General features: G+C 40.3%; 1 protein-coding gene across 1 annotated transcript in view; it reads right to left on the reverse strand.

Moving 5' to 3' along the window:
* si:dkey-215k6.1 (transmembrane protein 132D) overlaps positions 1-20,274 on the reverse strand; it is a 431,446-nt gene that overhangs the window by 4,763 nt on the left and 406,409 nt on the right. Inside the window, exons 8-15 of the mRNA XM_047381596.1 lie at positions 17,575-17,638; positions 16,991-17,122; positions 16,724-16,801; positions 5,150-5,212; positions 4,514-4,642; positions 3,454-3,582; positions 3,065-3,349; positions 2,584-2,825 (exon numbers count right to left, since the gene is read on the reverse strand). Coding sequence (XP_047237552.1) covers positions 2,584-2,825; positions 3,065-3,349; positions 3,454-3,582; positions 4,514-4,642; positions 5,150-5,212; positions 16,724-16,801; positions 16,991-17,122; positions 17,575-17,638 — 1,122 coding nt within the window. The remainder of the gene's footprint in view (positions 1-2,583; positions 2,826-3,064; positions 3,350-3,453; positions 3,583-4,513; positions 4,643-5,149; positions 5,213-16,723; positions 16,802-16,990; positions 17,123-17,574; positions 17,639-20,274) is intronic.

A 20,274-nucleotide genomic window follows, 5' to 3' on the forward strand; every position in this document is an offset into this window, starting at 1 on the left:
GCTAAATACCGATATTAAGAAAATTACTAGATACCATTTTCAAAACCGTGGCAACATTTTGGAAGGCACAGGCTCCTTTCTAGTTAAGAGAAAAATATATGATTATTTACAATATGACAATGTCTTAACTATCTTAATTAGGGAAAAAACAATAAGTGGAGTAATATAAAAAAAGAAAAAATACATAATTTAAAAGTGTCATTTCCCTGTTTGGCAGTACAATAGAAAAGACCACACTTCGTTGTGTTAATATTCTTTATGGAAGTGTGTACTTTTGATTCAGTCATGCAGTTATTTTTATTTTATTGTGGTTGCTTATCTTCAGTTTGCCAATGTGTGCTTTCATTTGCCTGTCAATTTGATGTTGATACAAATAAATGTTACTACTGAGGAGCACATTTAAAGATTTATTCTATATAAAATAAATGGTGTTTAAAACTAACATGGATCTGGTGCTAACATATTTTTTATAGCGTAAACAAGGATTAACAGTTTCTTGTGTTCCCACAGGAGAAGAGAGCGTTGTGTGGAGCTGAACTAAAGCGCTGATATTTCAGTGCTGCCACTGAAAGAAGTTCAACAATTTGCGTAAATGTGAATGATTAAGTTTGTCGAATGTACCTGATCATCTCTGATTGAGTTCAATATGTAAATGTCCAATGCCCCTTTTCCACTAGTCCCTTATCAGCAGGGTTCTGTACACCTCTACTCCCTATATAGGCCCTTCCATTAGTAATGGTTACATGGAACCGTTACTACTTTTAGAACCTGCTGGCTTGTGGTTCCAAGCGAGCCGACACATTCTGAAAACACAACATCAGAAGGTGGTCGGTCACTGATTGGTCACTAGTCATGGCGTATTTTAACTAATATCTCCAACCGTTAAATTGTTTTACACTGTGCTTATTGTGTACATGATCCCGCTGTTCTCTGTACTTCTCAAGTGTTTTGCCCTCCTGTCCGCATCCTGCTCTGGCTCTTTTTCCTCTGTGTCTGACAACAGCTATAGACTGAGCAGCCTTCAAGGCTGTTGTTGTGTTTGTGTCACAAACAAATCACATCACGTTACTTTTTCAGACTGTGGGGCTGCCTTGCTATTGACAATCCTGCCCGAATTGAGATGCCATGTAGAGCTGACCCATTCCGAGTCGAGTAGAGCAGGGACTACTGGAAAAGAGGCATTAGACTGGTACTAGTACTGACTAATACTACACAAAATAAAGGTTCTTTAAAGCACAATTTGAGATTTAAATAGCTGTATTCTATTTGTAAAACATATATTTTTAAACCTCTGTGGGTATTAGCAACGGTGTAAAATACCACTGACATAATGAAAATCCCATAACAGTGGGACTAGTTAAACCTTGGCTGGAGTATTTCACTCATTTTTTTAAAACACTGTTTGTGATTTTTGAAACCTTTACTCTGTATGTGAAAACCACATAAATTGGGATTCTTGGTTCCAAAACATTTTTTCTAAAATGTTATTATGTTCTCAGTTGCCCAATATCATGTGTCTTCAATTCGATTCAGTTTATTTCATTATTACTGAATTAAATTATACATTTTTAAAATAGCTGAGTGTTCAAAGAAACATTTGTTTATTATTTTTAATCGATCACAACGGCTGTTGGTAATACAAGGAAAAGAAGTTTCAGTTTTGCACTATCAATCAGTCAAACAAATGGTGCCTTAAAGGCACAGCCAAATTCCTGGTCTTTCGCCAGATCCGAGCGAACAACTTTCTCCAAGATTTATCCCATTTCACCCCTCAGTCCAGGAACCACAACCTGCTTGCGATCCTGTGTAGGGATCACATCCAGTCTGCGATTCAGCTCACGTAACATCTCAGTCTGAGTGTTGATCACTCTGCAGATCCCATTATACATACCAGGCAGCCTTACAATTGCCAGAACAGCTGCTGACGTTTTTTGAATTTCTCGATATGCCAGGTAACTGCCGACTCCAAAAAGAAGAAATCCTGATATCAAACATCCAACTATATGCACGTCTTCGACATCCTCGACTGACATTATCGACAAACACACAATCCTCCACTTCTGCCAGGAGTACATTGTGTATCCGGAGAAAAACGTCCCGTCTGGACAAGAGGTTTCCCCTTCACCCTGTCTTCTGGTCGAGAAAATTTTATCAATTGCATTGAGAGACCAGCTGACCAAATCCTTAACTCAGAATTTTGGAAGATATGCAAAAAGAGGCTCCAAAAAGAAGATAATACACAGAGCTGAAGCAGGGCAGATATGGGAGGGTGCGGGAGACAGAGAAAAAGCGTCCTCCACCGAGAGCAGAAAGAAAAGAACCAGTTCCAAACAAGGTTTGGAACTGGTTCAGTGGGAAGAAAGATGCACAAATTCACAGAAAACAAAACAGAGTGAATCCAAACAACCCAAAACAAAAAAAAACTAAAAATTATATTCGCAAAACAAACTGACAAAATGTATCTTGTAAAAGAAGGGTTTCAACTCTTTCAAATAACTAGAGGGGATACGTTACATGAATTCTTAAGTTTTTGTAAAGTTGGTTTTGCTTTTCATTTTAGTTATAACTTTTATATTGTATTACCTGAATGCAAAGCTGACACAGTTGATGAGGAAGACCAGTATTGCCAGACAGAATACTCCGAGAAGAGCATACATCCCAATTTCAAGGTCTGACAGGCCTCTTGTGGTCTGGGTCAGCTCACCGTTCCCAGTTCCTGTAACCTCCACTTGTACAGGGTTCTTACTATAGTCCCCTCCATGACCACTGGCGGCTCTTCCACCTGAAGCACGGTGGATAACTGTGCTTTTAGTTGTTGTGCTAACCTGATGAATGGAAATAAAGATATTGCCATGTTTCAGTTTCAATTTAGTTTTATTTGTTTAGTATACAAAAGGAAAAAAACTATCATCTCAGTAGAAGTCTTTGCTTTACTCAAGGCTGAAATTCGGAAGTATAACTTTTTTGAAGCTGAGTTTTGACAGAACTAGGTAAAACTAATATAATCTTCATTTAATGGATAATAGCAATGATTTTTTAAAAATATCCAAAATAATCCTCCCACCTTCCTCATGGCTCCTTCCTCTCGGTCTACAGCCACACTCTTGGAATTCCATTCTCCTCCGTTATTTGTGCTTTGGTCACTGGTGCTGTTTTCCAACCCTCCGCCATCCTCCGGTATACCCCTCTCCTCGTTGTTTGCTCCAAACTTAACTACCACATTACCAACTCCAGATGCGAGCACACTCTTTCTCTTGGACTTCTGGCAAGTCTCAGAAATGACCATCTCCACACGAAACAGCGGGCCTTGTCCATCACCCTCAGCAACTATAATTGGCCCGTGCTGCTCCTATTTGACAGTCCAATAATGGGAAAATGAACAGATATGGACTTGTTATGTTTGGTAGAAGTGCCATAAAGAGTGTTATAGAATTTGAACAGAAGTGTTTTAACCTGGTTGGTTACAGAGATGATGTTCTCATCCAATGAGACAGCTGAGAGAAGAAAATCCTTGGGATCATAGATATCAAGAGGTGTCACTGAGCCATCACTGTAATGAATCCACGCACTCACTACAGCTTCCTGTGTGAGAAAAATAAAACAGGATAGATTAAGTTCCAGGGTTTCCACAGACTAATCACAGCAAATTGTGTTCAATGTATTTTAGCCATTGTCCATGGAAAAATACACCATTAACTCTGCATTACGTGAACTTTAAATGGCAATTGTACCTTTATTGGGGAACATTCATGCTCCTAATTATATTAAATTGGTCAGAATATAAATGATCAAACGTTTAACTGATAACACTGCATTCAAACAATAATGTCAATAATGAGATATTTTAAGGTCTTGGTTGTTCGAGGTGTATCTTTTATTATCTTTCACTGCTTTCATTGCACCTTTATCCCGATGTAGCAGACACCTTATATCAAAAACTATAAACCTACTTTACAAATAATTTGACTCTAATTTGCTGTAGAAAATATTAAGATTGTTTTTGATGCATAACAAGACAACCATTACATAAAAAGAATAAATGATGCAACAGGACTTTTTTGGATACAACAGGACTATTGTCTAGAGGGGGTCTCAAGAACATGAATCGTCTGTCTTTGTATGCCTGATTAGCTCTTTGCTCATCTGCCTTTTTAAGAATAATTCATGCTTGTAATTTATTGAGACATTGGTGACCTAACAGTGTTGTTGTCAATATAACTAAAATAAAAAGCATATTTTTACTATATAGGCCAGATACAGAGACACATCTACACTTCAATCTACCAACACATACCAAGAGACTCAACATGCAAATATTAGTACTTGCAACTTGGATATTTGGGCTATGGGTCAAATCCCTGCTTCACCAATTCACCAATTTGTTTATTGTCAGCACAACACAACTAAAAGTTGCCAAGGAACTATATAACTCTAGACTGTCCCCAGATGACTGTCGGATGTCTACACATGACTGAATGTATAAATGTATTTGCAGAAATAAAGCAATCCTTACCTGTTTACGTGTGTGAAGCAGGTCTGTGGCTGTGGTTGTTAGCTGTATAGCTTGGTAATTTCCAGGACTTGCAGTCATACTGAGAGACAAAGATGCAACCAGCTGGACTCCCAGGTCTGTTATTGTTACCTACAAAAACATGTATAATTCATTGTATAATTCATAAAGGCTAACAGAAATGTTGGACTTCCACTTGTTTTCAATGAATAAATGAAAATATATTTCAAAAGTCACATTAGAATTATGTAACTGAAAGTTAATTCAATTAATTAATTCAATTGCTGATTTAAGCACCTTTGGAAGGATAGTAATTTGTTGCTGAACTCTCTAAATATTCTAAATATTGTTTCCTCAATTTAAGCTAAGCAGTGTTTATAAGTGCTAACATTAGTGCTATAATCAATGCTACACACACCAACAAATTAAATTGTAAAAAGATGTGTCAAAGGCAAGACATTATTTTTTTCAATGCGGTGGTGTATTCACATACCAGGGAAATAAATGGAATACTAATTAAAGGTTCATAGAAACTTTGATCAACTTTAAAGAACAAAGTAAGAAAAATTATCCAGCATCACAGTAATGAAAAGATTTCAATGAAAACATGTACCTAAACTAAACTACATGTTAATGTACCTTGTCATCCAGCACTGTCACAGTCTTCTCTGCCAGGATAGAATCAGACAGAGGGGACAAAACCTACAATAGATCATAGATTAACATACATAAACTGTGAAGAAATAAAGTATAAACAGAAAGTTAAACAAGTCTAAAAACATAAATCTAAAAAAACATTGACAAATGTGTTTCAAGATCCTGCAAAATAATGATAATAAAGAAATTTAATCTAGCAGATAATTTATCCCCTCATTACACAATACAAATATATGGTTGACATTATACTTAAGGTAGTGCATAGTCCCATGCATTTTTCATGAATAAATTACATGCTTTTCCAGACTCAAATACCCAGAGTTCTCAGTAATTTATGTTCATTTTTAAAGATAAAATACTAAGAATAACTTTGAATTTATGACACATTTTTATAGTGGGCAGCTATGAATGTGAAACATGCAAAAACTACAAGGGAAGAATGATAGGCAGGATGTGAAGGAAATAAGAAAATACAAGAGCAAACGATAGAGAAAAATGAACGAATGACAAAAAAAGGAAATAAAGGAAGTTTATTTATAAGTTACAAATGGGAAGGAAACTATGACAAGAAATAAAAAAAGAAAAGAGAAAGGTATGACCCCAACATAAAAGAACAGAGGTACATGCACAAGAAAGAAAGGAAGGAAGGACATAGTGAAGGGAGGAAGTGTTGGACCACTTGTTTGCTGAATATTGGACCATTTGCACGTTACTGGACGCCACTATGCCTTTCCAACGTCATCGGCCATTTTGTACCACAGGATAGTCTGTCCTACAAAACCCAGCGGCCACTGCGGCTGATATGACGGGGGCCGTCCCAGGTCTGACATCACAGGAGGTAATATAGGAAGGCGAACGTTTGAAAGAAGCGCTTTCACGTTGGATACCGGACCAACATCTGAAGCATCTCTCTCTGGAGAAGAACAGGTCCCACGTGGATTCTTCATTTATTCTCCTTCGTTGGACAAAGGAAAAATTCATGAAAGATGTTTCTGGAATGAGAAGGCCAGAAATTTCGCTTTGCCGATCAAAGACGTGAGTTTAACACGTAAACAAAAACCACGTAGTTTCAAGGAGATGCAACTTTCCCTCCTTGCTTGGTTCTAGTCAACTGCAGATCAAATTTTTCCTTTTCGCCAAGGAGGCCAAAAGACGGAGATTGACCACTTTCTTGGGGCATCCGCGGACGCGTGGAACTCTTCACCCCCCTTGTTGTTTTTTCCTCTCACTCGCTGCCCCAGAAGGAAGACTTCAACAAGTAAAATCCACCTTTTATTTTTATTTCTTTATTAGGAATAGCTTAGGCAGGATAGAGGAGATTTAATGCAATGTAGAATCGCCACTTAGAGTCTAATGTGTTCTGAATTGTATGTGCATGCCATTGTTCTTTTGAAATGTGATTACGGTTGTTTTCTGAGGCTGCCGAGTCTCGCGAGATTGTACTTTAACAGTGCGAACACCTGCGCGCAGGTGCGCTGTTAAACTGGACTGCTATAATAACCTTATGGTGAAAATCAACCATTTTCTTTGTCTTCAACTTTACTGCTGACTGGCTTGCCGCCAAAAGTTTAATTATCCTTTGTCCTCTGGGTTTACAACCTTGCTGGGGGGAAGGTTTATGATCTGAGCTACACTTTCTGGCGGGCTGCGCTCCCAAAGCTTCTTTCAACACCATATTCCCTTGACATATTATCACTTTGGCCATAACTGCTGGTTGATTCCATACACATCCATTACTGTTTTGTTTTATTTTGTTTAGTTAGATATTTTACCCTTTTGTGTAGAACTTTGCATGTTTGATTAGGTGAATATTATTAAATTGGAATAGCGAGGTGGATCATGTGGTTGATTCAATAAAGATTCACGTAGATAAAGAGAAGTCGTTTATGTTTATTTTGTGCAAGAGTGATATGTCAGTCAAAATAAGGTTAAAAGTTCCCCACGTTTCGGCAGAAACGGGACATCTCTGGTAATAGTTATCAATTATTACTGAGTATTTAACGGTTGTAATTATCAAAGAGCCACAATTACAACACCAGAAGACATCTCTGGTTTCGATTCATAAATGAGGATTTTTGGTTAAGAAATTAATTTTCTCAAATTATGATTTTAAATTATAATTATTGATAAATATTAATTAATCAATAATCATAATCCCAACAGAAGGATGAGAGAAAAAAGGAAAAACACATTTTGACAAAAAGTCAGGAGAAAATACTTTTTCCATACTAATTTTCTTTTTCCATACTTATTAAGACTTGGAGCCACAACTACAGTATAACAAGATGGCGCCGCAGATGGTCGCCTCGGCGTGTTGGTGCGCATTGTTTTGTTTTGTTTTTTGCTTTAAAACGGTCTTCTGTGATGGTACCCGGAGCTCTTTCACCAGAGAAGAACTCATGAACATCAGGGCTACTACACCAGAGGAGTTATTTCCCACTTTTCTGCCTACTGCTCTGGAATTTATGGACATTCTGGTCAAAGGTGCGCTCACCTTTGTTCACGCGGTGAAACGCCGGAAGAGAGGGAAACGGGCTGGGGTGCTGGTACGTCTTCGCCAGCGTGGACTACGAACACCGTTACCTGGAATATTTCTCTCTAACGTGCGCTCACTTCCCAACAAAATGGAGGAACTACAACTGTTGTTGGGGAAAAACAGGGACTTTTATTCATCGGCAGTTTTGTGCTTCACGGAGACGTGGCTGTGTGGATTAATACCGGACTCTGCGCTGCAGCTGGCAGGATTCCAGCTCTACAGAGCGGACAGAGACACGGAACTCTCCGGCAAAGCGAAAGGTGGAGGAATCTGTTTTTACCTCAACAGTGGTTGGTGCAACGACGTGACAGTGATTCAGCAGCACTGTTCTCCAGACCTGGAAGCCTTCATCATAAACTGTAAGCCTTTCTATTCCCCCCGTGAGTTCGGTTCGTTCATCCTGGTCGGTGTTTACATCCCGCCGCAAGCTAACGTGCAGGTCGCACAGCGCATGCTCGCCGACCAGATACTGAGTGTGGAGCGGACCAACCCGGACTCCTTAGTTATCGTCGTTGGCGACTTTAACAAAGGTAATCTCACCCACGAACTCCCCAAATATAGACAGTTTATAAAATGTCCGACCAGAGAGGACAACATTCTGGATCACTGTTACACCACCATCAGAGACGCTTATCACGCCGTCCCACGTGCTGCACTGGGCCAATCCGACCACATCATGGTCCACCTGATTCCTGCATACAGGCAGAAACTAAAGCTCTGCAAACCTGTTGTGAGGACGACAAGGAAGTGGAGCAGTGAGGCTGTGGAGAATCTCCAGGCGTGTTTAGGCTGTACAGACTGGGATGTGTTCAGGACTACTACCAACAGTCTGGACGAGTACACAGAGGCTGTGACTTCCTACATCAGCTTCTGTGAGGACAGCTGTGTACCATCATACACCAGGGTGAGTTACAACAACGACAAACCCTGGTTCACAGCTAAACTCAGAAGGTTAAGACTGGATAAGGAAAAGGCCTTCAGGAGTGGGGACAAAGACATATACAGAGAGGCAAAGTACAAGTTTGGCAAGGCAGTGAAAGAGGCCAAACGACTGTACTCTGAGAAGCTCCAAAACCAGTTCTCAGCCAACGACTCTGCGTCTGTCTGGAAAGGGCTCAAGCAAATCACCAACTACAAGCCGAAAGCCCCCCACTCCATCAACGACCGACGCCTCGCCAACGACCTGAACGAGTTCTACTGCCGCTTTGAAAGACAAAGGGACAGTCCTGCAACCATCTCCCACGACGCCCCCCAACAGCTGCAGCCACAATCCACCACCCCCATCTCTCCAACCTCAAGAGGGGCCTTGGCACCTCCAACCCCCACCCTGAAGTTCCCCACCACCAGCCCCCTACCCACGCCGAGGACGGCTCTTTCCATCCAGGAGAGGGACGTCAACAAACTCTTCAGGAGACAGAACCCCTGGAAAGCTGCTGGTCCGGATTCTGTCTCACCAGCCAGCCTGAAGCACTGCGCTGATCAGCTGTCTCCAGTCTTCACAGACATTTTTAACACCTCACTGGAGACATGTCATGTGCCAGCCTGCTTCAAGTCCTCCACCATCGTCCCTGTTCCCAAGAAGCCAAGGACCACAGGGCTTAATGACTTCAGACCCGTCGCCCTGACCTCTGTGGTGATGAAGTCCTTTGAGCGCCTTGTGCTCTCACACCTAAAAGACATCACCGACCCCCTCCTTGACCCCCTGCAGTTTGCCTACAGAGCCAACAGGTCTGTAGATGATGCAGTCAACCTAGCCCTTCACTTCATCCTCCGGAACCTGGACTCCACAGGAACCTACGCCAGGATCCTGTTTGTGGATTTCAGCTCTGCCTTCAACACCATCGTCCCAGTTCTGCTACAGGAGAAGCTCTCCCAGCTGAGTGTGCCCGACTCCACCTGCAGGTGGATCACTGACTTCCTGTCTGACAGGAAGCAGCGCGTGAGGCTGGGGAAGCACGTCTCTGACTCCCTGACCATCAGCACCGGTTCCCCCCAAGGCTGTGTTCTCTCTCCTCTGCTCTTCTCCCTGTACACCAACAGCTGCACCTCCAGTCACCAGTCTGTCAAGCTTCTGAAGTTTGCGGACGACACCACCCTGATCGGACTCATCTCTGATGGTGATGAGTCTGCGTACAGATGGGAGGTGGACCATCTGTTGGACTGGTGCAGCCAGAACAACCTTGAGCTCAACGCTCTAAAGACAGTGGAGATGGTTGTGAACTTCAGGCAGAACCCAGCCCCACCTGCCCCCATCACCCTCTGTGACTCCACAATTGACACTGTGGAATCTTTCCGCTTCCTGGGAACCATCATCTCCCAGGATCTCAAGTGGGAGCCAAACATCAGCTCCCTCATCAAGAAAGCCCAGCAGAGGATGTTCTTCCTGCGGCAGCTGAAGAAATTCAACCTGCCAAAGACTATGATGGTGCACTTCTACACAGCCATCATTGAGTCCATCCTCACCTCCTCCATCACCATCTGGTACGCCGCTGCTACAGCCAAGGATAAGGGCAGGCTGCAGCGTGTCATTCGGTCAGCTGAGAAGGTGATTGGCTGCAGTCTACTGTCGCTCCAGGAACTGTACACCTCCAGGACCCTGAAGCGGGCAGGGAAGATTCTGGCTGATCCCTCCCACCCCGGTCACAGACTCTTTGAGACTCTCCCCTCTGGCAGGAGGCTGCGGTCCATCCGGACCAAAACCTCACGCCACAAGAACAGTTTTTTCCCATCTGCCACCAGCCTTGTTAACAAAGCCCGGAAACCACCCTGACACTCTCCCTTTCCCCCACACCCCCCCTTTTTTTGCTGACAGGACACCTGTAACCTGTAACTCTATGTGTTACATTAACGCTCAGCTTGGACTCCTGCTTTACTTGCACTGCTTTACTTGCACAATGATCACCTGCACTGTTGTATTGCTCTTGCATCTTATACTGCTCTATATTTACTCTCACTCACTTAAAACTGTGCACATATATTTATATTATATTGTAGATATGTTTATACTGTTTAATTTGTACTGTATTGCACCGACTACGCCAAAACAAATTCCTTGTATGTCCAAAAACGTACTTGGCAATAAAGCTTTTCTGATTCTGATTCTGATTCTGATTCTGAAAATACTGAAATTAAATTCCACACTTTTTCTGACTGTGTGGGGACACTGGTTGTAAGACCTCCTTAATACTGCAATGCTTGTGGGATCAAAAACTGACAAGATGTTATTAGATCATACAATAAAATAACCCTACCAAAGTTAGCTCTACAGTCTGCTGTCAACCAAGTCTTAAAGATACATGCAAACAAACAGATAAACATAATCCTTTTATAATTGCAATGTCTGCATAAAGATATTAATGTATTAATAACACAGTTGTTTTAAGTTTATATTGCACACACACACACCTCAGCGGTGCCCCCGTGGGTTAGTATTTAGACAAGTCAACAGGGCCAAAAGCAAAACAAGCAAAATAAAAAGTGATTGGATGAAAAGAGAGTAAAGACAAGCAGTGAACAAGTGAGTGTAATATATAGAGCAGGTGTCACAGCAGGAGAGACAATGACAAATAGCGGTGGACATAATGTGAGAGAGGGCAAAGGGAAGGAGCATGAAAGAGATTGGGATACAGGAGGGGAGGGAAGGAAGAAGACAGACAGTGACAGAGATTAGGAGCCTCGTGCTGGAATGTACACCTCCGCCTGGCGACATGAAGACAGGCAGATCTGATTGGTGTACAAAGAAAATTTCATAGTGAACGTGCTGGTGAGTCAAGTTCAATCCCAACCTTTGTGAGGTGAGAAAAAAAATTAATGATTGACATGTATGGGATTGCTCTTCAAGACTAAGTGCCTGAAGGGGAAAAGCAGGGGTAGGGGACTAAAGAAGGAGAGATGGGCAATAGAGGAAGAATTGGGGCTCAGGGAGTTTTAGCTGGGGAGGTAAAATTGAACTGTCAAACTATCAAATTGTAGCTGTCGACTCCATGTAGAAAGAGAGAGTGCTGGGTAAATTCTCACTCCTGGCCCCAATAAGGCACACAGCTGTCTATGAACATGCGCCCAAGTTGGTTTGATGCAAACATATGCTCAGCTGTTTCCAAAAAGTCCCCTGTGTTTGTTGTAATTCAATGCCAAACTATTTAACAACACACACAAACCACTTGTTTAAGAGATGTCAAGCATGTTAATGTACTTAGATACATTTTAAAACATATTTAAGTATGTTTGAAAAAAATAATGGTATTCTTTACCCTTGGACTTTTTCACATTTTAACATGTTACGAATGAAAACTTCAATGTATTTTTATATGATTTTATTGAAAAACACAAAGTAGTACTTCTGTATGAAACTCAACAGAGACACCCAGACGTCCCTCTCCGCAGACACCTCCTCCAGCTCCTCCGGGGGGGGGGGGGCAAGGTGTTCCCAGGCCAGCCAAGAGACATAGTCCCTCCAGCATGTCCTGGGTCGTCCCCTGGGCCTCCTCCCGGTGGGACGTGCATGGAACACCTCACGAGGAAGGCGTCCAGGAGGCATCCGGTATACAGGTCCTTCTCAAAATATTAGCATATTGTGATAAAGTTCATTATTTTCCATAATGTCATGATGAAAATTTAAAATTCATATATTTTAGATTCATTGCACACTAACTGAAATATTTCAGGTCTTTTATTGTCTTATTATGGATGATTTTGGCATACAGCTCATGAAAACCCAAAATTCCTATCTCACAAAATTAGCATATCATTAAAAGGGTCTCTAAACGAGCTATGAACCTAATCATCTGAATCAACGAGTTAACTCTAAACACCTGCAAAAGATTCCTGAGGCCTTTAAAACTCCCAGCCTGGTTCATCACTCAAAACCCCAATCATGGGTAAGACTGCCGACCTGACTGCTGTCCAGAAGGCCACTATTGACACCCTCAAGCAAGAGGGTAAGACACAGAAAGACATTTCTGAACGAATAGGCTGTTCCCAGAGTGCTGTATCAAGGCACCTCAGTGGGAAGTCTGTGGGAAGGAAAAAGTGTGGCAGAAAACGCTGCACAACGAGAAGAGGTGACCGGACCCTGAGGAAGATTGTGGAGAAGGGCCGATTCCAGACCTTGGGGGACCTGCGGAAGCAGTGGACTGAGTCTGGAGTAGAAACATCCAGAGCCACTGTGCACAGGCGTGTGCAGGAAATGGGCTACAGGTGCCGCATTCCCCAGGTCAAGCCACTTGTGAACCAGAAACAGCGGCAGAAGCGCCTGACCTGGGCTACAGTGAAGCAGCACTGGACTGTTGCTCAGTGGTCCAAACTACTTTTTTTGGATGAAAGCAAATTCTGCATGTCATTCGGAAATTAAGGTGCCAGAGTCTGGAGGAAGACCGGGGAGAAGGAAATGCCAAAATGCCAGAAGTCCAGTGTCAAGTACCCACAGTCAGTGATGGTCTGGGGTGCCGTGTCAGCTGCTGGTGTTGGTCCACTGTGTTTTATTAAGGGCAGGGTCAATGCAGCTAGCTATCAGGAGATTTTGGAGCACTTCATGCTTCCATCTGCTGAAAAGCTTTATGGAGATGAACATTTCATTTTTCAGCACGACCTGGCACCTGCTCACAGTGCCAAAACCACTGGTAAATGGTTTACTGACCATGGTATCACTGTGCTCAATTGGCCTGCCAACTCTCCTGACCTGAACCCCATAGAGAATCTGTGGGATATTGTGAAGAGAACGTTGAGAGACTCAAGACCCAACACTCTGGATGAGCTAAAGGCCGCTATCGAAGCATCCTGGGCCTCCATAAGACCTCAGCAGTGCCACAGGTTGATTGCCTCCATGCCACGCCGCATTGAAGCAGTCATTTCTGCCAAAGGATTCCCGACCAAGTATTGAGTGCATAACTGTACATGATTATTTGAAGGTTGACGTTTTTTGTATTAAAAACACTTTTCTTTTATTGGTCGGATGAAATATGCTAATTTTGTGAGACAGGAATTTTGGGTTTTCATGAGCTGTATGCCACAATCATCCGTATTAAGACAATAAAAGACCAGAAATATTTCAGTTAGTGTGCAATAAATCTAAAATATATTAATGTTAAATTTTCATCATGACATTATGGAAAATAATGAACTTTATCACAATATGCTAATATTTTGAGAAGGACCTGTAGATGCCCGTGCCACCTCAACTGGCTCCTCTTGATTCAGCAACCCCTTTACTCTGATATCTATAAATACAATCCTGTAAAACCAATTAGGTCACCTAATTAATAAACAGTATACTTGTGTAGAATGCAGCTGTTCTGTGAAGGCCTTGAAAGTTTATTAGAAAACATTGAAGCTCAAATAGCATCATAAAGACCAAGGAACACAACAGACAGTTTAGGAATAAAGTTCAGGGTTTTCACCAGGCAATATGAGTGCGGCGGGGGGGTACCTCATAAAAAATGAGCGTATCGGCCTAATTTCAGCGTAGCGGCCCGCTGCGCCGAAATTCTCCAAAGAATCTTGCGGTGCAATGTTCTAAAATGAACGTTGCGTGAAAGTGTGCGTAAGTCCACGCAAACTTTTGACCTACCGTGAAAATATGCGGAAGCCACACAATCTTTTTCAATCGACAATAATATACTACAGATAACTAAAACTTACATTTATACATTGAAATATGACTCCATTCAATTTTATTTAATTCATGGAGCATCAAACCTGATGCTTTTTCATGGGTTTGAGCATTTATGGTTTAAAGCAGAGCGATCAAACTGAATCACATTTCTCGTCATACAATAACGTAACACACCACAGAAAATGATGGAATCAACCTCAGTTTCTGTCACCTGTAGATGGAAATGCGCATCGGTATATGTGCTGAGGAGCATGAAATGCATGTGAATCATCTAAGGGGCACTTTCATTCTCACTAAAAAAGAAGACGGTATCGAATCAGCAGATTAACTCCAAACAAGTCAGCTGTGATGATTCCTAAGGTGAACAAACTGTAATCAACACATGTCCATAAGTAGGTGCGTAAAGTTGCACATTACTTACGTTATGGTTATTATTTTGGAGCTCTGCACGGAGCTGACCTTGGTGCTGCAGAGGGAAACCTGGAGGAACCGTGCGTCTCCGGTTTCAGTTCTCACTATGCTGCAGTCCTTTCAACCGGAGCTTTTCGGAGGGAGCTGACTGACAGGTCGGGTATTTAACAGTCATCCCTGAGCCGGGCAATGCTAGCCATATGGGACAGTCTCATCTGTATGTTGCTCTGATATATAATGTTCCCCTAAACTGTGGCTCTCATTTACAGCGAGGAGATGATTTCTGAATGTAATCAGAGTTATGGACTGCACCATACTGCTATAAGGGCACCAGCTCTAAGTGAAAATGCTTTTATGAATAGAAATTTAATTCAATATATGTGCAACCTATTTGTGATGCGCAAATGCAGTGGCACGATGGCCTCATCCCATGATTCCTTTGTACTATCAAAATAATTATAATTAATCTAATAATAATAGTTGTTTTGGGAAACCTGCGCTGGGTTCTAGGTAATTTTCTATTTTTTATGTGAAGTCCTGAATGGTTTAAAGAAGTTCTTCACAGTGTGTGTGTGGTGACAGTCTTCCTAATAGAAATAATGGAGGCATAGTCACGCCACTATAATGATCAGCATTGAGCTATGAATGATCTTAGTGTAGCAGCGCCATTTGGATTTAATGCAGACATTGTAGAACTAAACAGATACAAGCCGACGTTCTGGTTTCAGTCAGGTTTGAGTCGCTGATGTCATTCAAGTAGTTGTTGGTTTGCTGTAACTGACTACAAATAATGGTGTGTAGACACAGTCTCTCTTAGTGTTTTTCCGCCGACAGGAACCGGGTCTTTGACTGTCACAGCACCATTGCCATGGTTATTCAGTCACGTGATGGGTGACTTCTGGCTATTTATACTACTTTGCATATGTTTTTAGGGGTTCACCGCAAATTGGGATGTATGAAAGCTAAGTGTGCGGTGACGTGTCTACGCACAGTTTCGTGCATCTGAATTTTTTTGTGCGCAGCAATTTTCAGAATGTCTCTCTACCGTGAACTTTTAGTATGAAAGCTGCGCACTCTTTCATACATGAGGCCCCTGGTCAGATGTGACCAAACGTTGAATGCCAAGCTTACATGATCCTACATTTACGATCCTGGGTGTGGTGGAAATCTAACACTGCACATCACCCTGAACACCCCATCCCCAATGGAAAACATGGTGGTAGCAACATCATGCTGTTGGGAAACGTTTCTTCAGCAGAGGCAGTAAAGCTGGTCAGTTTGTAGGAACATATATGGAGCTACATGTATGTAGCTCCATACATGTCCTTAGCAGCTAGAGTCAGTCAGTCTCCAGACATGCAAAGCTGGTAGAGACATACCTGAAAAGGCTTGCAGCTGTAACTGGCAGCAAAAGGTTTTTCTACAAAAGTAATGACCCAAGGGGGCTGAATACAAATGCAAGTCACTGTGACTTAATGGACTATCAAAACACCACACAGGACTGTATTATATGTGATTTTGTTGTTGTGTAAAACCTATAATGGCCAGACTGTACGAATGCAACAAGATGCGTTTAATATCTGTATTTGTATAACTCTAAAATATCACACAAAGATGTTAAGTCTAAATCCACAGTAGTTAATTAGGGCTAATTGTGTAGCAAGCAATCAAAGAGGCTTACTGTTGTATAAGAAAGAGAGAAAGGATAGTGTGTTTACATCAGTATAATGCTTTGCACTGCAAAGAGCATTGCCAAATTACACTGTGCTTGGCATAACCAGAACTGTTGATCTGACTGTTCTTGGATGATGAATTCACTGATTTTGGAATATATTTTTTTTCAGTGTCCAACATGCAGATGCAATATTGTGACAGCGTTCACAAAAAGAGATTGTTCACACAAGAAACACCTGAAGTAACCTGTTGTGCAGTAATTCAATGAAATGCAAAGGAGAAAACATTGTATTGTATTGTGCTTAGAAGAAAAAATCTTACTCACTTGTATAGTAGTGATGCCAAGGTCCCGTCCTATTAAAATATGCCCATCTACAAGCCTGGCAATGCGAGGATCTTCTACCTGTTTTAAAATCGAAACAGAAAAAAGTGAAAGCCTAGAAATGTTACCGAACAAATGATATAAATAGTTAGTACAGAAAGTATAGATGCAACCCTGCATTCTCATAATCTTTTTTACTGTATATTTTATGTACGCTTTTTGTTCCATATGTTCATTACAATAAAAATAACATTTGTTTTCCATATTTACCTTCAATTGGTCAAAGACCAAAGGAGTGATATCAGCTTGCCAGTCAGTACCCAACATGTAGACCATCTCCCCTCCGGGGTCAGATGGTTCGGCAACAAAATACGTGAGGACTCGCACCAGAGCATACTGGTACTGAAAGGTGAAAAAAGTAAGAGGATTGTAGGTGGGGATGGGGTAGGATCATGTTTCTCCATCAAATAAATAAACCTATCAATACAAGAAGTTGAGTCACCACACAAGTAAACTACACTATTTTTAAGCACATTTATTACATTTGTATACAAAATAAGAAATGGATCTTTAGGTGTCTACCAGGTGACACTTACAAGCATTAATGTAAAAAAAAAAACAACAAAAAAACAATCATGCTCATAATGTATGTTACCCATGAACTACTTCTTCTGCACAAATAAGTTTGTGAAATTTTCCAAATCTTTGCAGGTAAAAAAAACCACAAAAAAACTAACTGAATTAAATTGAAAACCCTAAATGCAAATTATATTCTACTAAACCCTTATAAGCAACAACATAAAAATACAAAAAAAACTCAAAAGCATGTTCAATGAAATTCAATCAAATGATACCTGTAGGGTGCAGCCTTTACCCTTTCTGTCATCATCTTCATCATCTTCACTGTCTCTGGTGGGTCTGCGAGAAGAGATAAAGATGAGAAGATAAATGAGACTGAAAATTGAAAGAGGATGAGATAATCTGGTAATTAAAAGCCTGTCCAACATTTACTCAGCTCCGGCTAATCCATAGCATAAACTCTTCTAATAATGCGTCAGTTTCTAATTTATATTTACATTTACAAATTGTTCTGAACCAAATATTGTTGCACAAAATAAACCAAAATGGGATGGTGTTTCTTTACTGCTTACACTGTATAAATGCTTAGGTTTCCAATATATCATTAAGACTCATAAACAAAGCAGGTTTTTGTTTTATCAAAATGTGTGTCCATATAAAAATGCTAATAAAACATCAATAAGCTGTCTGCCAAAAACATATTAGAAGAAAATTTAAATGGTGAGTATTTAGTTAAACATGTAAACTTGATGTCAGAATTTCTTCTGTGCACTATAGGAAGCTCAACTATTGCTAGTGGAACATGATTGATTGAATAAGTGAATAACTCTACTTCTGAATATTTGTTCATTCTACAAATGAAAAAGTAAACTGGTGCACACTTGATACATTTGTTAAACCATCCATGCATGCAAATATTTTTCTGGAAGCAGAATCCTACTAGGCACTGATGTGCCCATACCAGGTGGGATAATGGGTTACAATGTTTCCATGTGCTCAGTTTTCTTCAGTATTTTTTATTTGGTTTTTAACATCAAAAGTACATGAGAACTTCCAATAAAACTATATGATCTACAACCATTTGCAGTGGAAAAAGGCTAATATAAGTATCAAATCCTCAACTAACAGTTCTTAGAATATTCTATCAGTGTTGAAAAATTTGTATACCTCCCTCTATGTTACCTTATAGATTTTTCCCTCTCAAATAAGGACAAATAAATACACAATCTTCTGTCTCCGCCTCCCTTTGTTAAATATCTAGCCAGCACACAGAACTGCTTCTGAGTCTCATAGCTGCCCCTGCTCACTTGTTGCTTTAGCAATATTACACAAATTCTTATTCCATTTCCCAGGGCTCCAGTCACACATGTGTTTGCAAGTGTGTCCCTAATAGTTCTTGTGTCTTACCCAGAGAGATTGTGATTAAGGGATATTGGTGTGTGTGTGAGAGAGAGAGAGAAAAAAAAGCCTGCACACATTGGTTGTTGGCCACCTGAGTATAAATTGACAAAATTGAAAAATAGGCCCAGCAAACCAGAGCAAAAAGATGGTAAGATGGGAGAAAACATAACACATCAGTGATGGAGCACATAGATATATACGTGTATATACAATTGCATTAAATGTATATTGTGCAGGTAGGGAAGCTCAAATAAAAAACACATTTAACCCAGTGAAAAGTGGGTTTTACCCCTTAAAAATGGGTTCAAGAGAGGAAAAGGTTATACACATGCACGCACACCCAAAACTATAAAATCAATAAATGATAACTGGCTAGAAATCAGTGTGTAAAATGTCATGATATGGCAAAAATCTTTTAGAGATTTATTTGTGTTTCAATAATTTCTGATTTATTTGAGCACAAGTAATACATGATGTAGATTATTTCTCATCAAAAATATTTTAGCTGCACATTTCATCTGATAAAATAAGAAACTATTATGATTGTATATCCATAGAGTTGAAGCCAGACGTTTACATTTACGGTATAAAAAAGCATGGCAAGTTTATTTGTATAGCACATTTCAGCAACAACCAACAATTCAGACATGAAAAACACAACTAACCTTTTGTCCATTGTGCCTGACATTAACTCAAATTAACCATTTTCTGGTTTGAACTGGTTCAAAATTGCTAAAATGATTACTTTTTCTAGATAGAAATATAGATCCACATTTTTTATATTACATACATTTTATTAGCATTTGGTGCTATTGTCTGTTAAACTGTATGACTTGTGTCAAATGTTTTGGTTATCTATCCACAACATTCTCATAATAGTCAGGTTTAAGGGCTGTCTTGCTTGAACACAACTTTTCAGCACTGACTACGTTTTTTGTAAAAGACAGACTAGTTTGTCTGTGATGGCCACTCCAACAGAAACGACTTTGTTGTCTGTAAACCATTTTGTAACTAACCTTATGGTCATTTTTCATTCGGAAGACCCCTCTGTGACCAACCTTAAACTTCCTGGCCGATCTCTTGAGATGTTGTTTGTTTAGTGTTTACAATGTTCATATAGCAAAAGACTGTTTGTAGTGCAATAATTGTAGGGTAATATATTACAGGTGTGATGAACTTGCATTGTACATGCCAATGTATTATTTAGCATGTTGGACAGAGTGTGTTTGAGGTGTTGCCTTAAAATATAACCACAGGCCTTTTATGAGCCTGTAGGCTTTGTCGTCACCAAGTTGAGAATCATTTATCCAAGAAGGTTGTTAGTACTTTATTTTTCTCTAAATATTGTTTACTAAATGTAAAACATTTGGTTCTTATTCAAAATACTATTTTCTTAAATATTATGTTATATTATTATATTTTATATTTTTTAACTAAATAAAAGCAGCTACTTAAACACCATCGAGAATTAGCCACCCAGAAGGTTGGTTTTATTCAGCAAATCATTCTTTAAAATATTATTTTATTAGAATAATGTTTTATCTGATGTTGCAATGTGAATGGTTGTTTGAAGG

Source organism: Girardinichthys multiradiatus, chromosome 12 (genome assembly GCF_021462225.1).
Source record: "Girardinichthys multiradiatus isolate DD_20200921_A chromosome 12, DD_fGirMul_XY1, whole genome shotgun sequence".
Taxonomy (NCBI): domain Eukaryota; kingdom Metazoa; phylum Chordata; class Actinopteri; order Cyprinodontiformes; family Goodeidae; genus Girardinichthys; species Girardinichthys multiradiatus.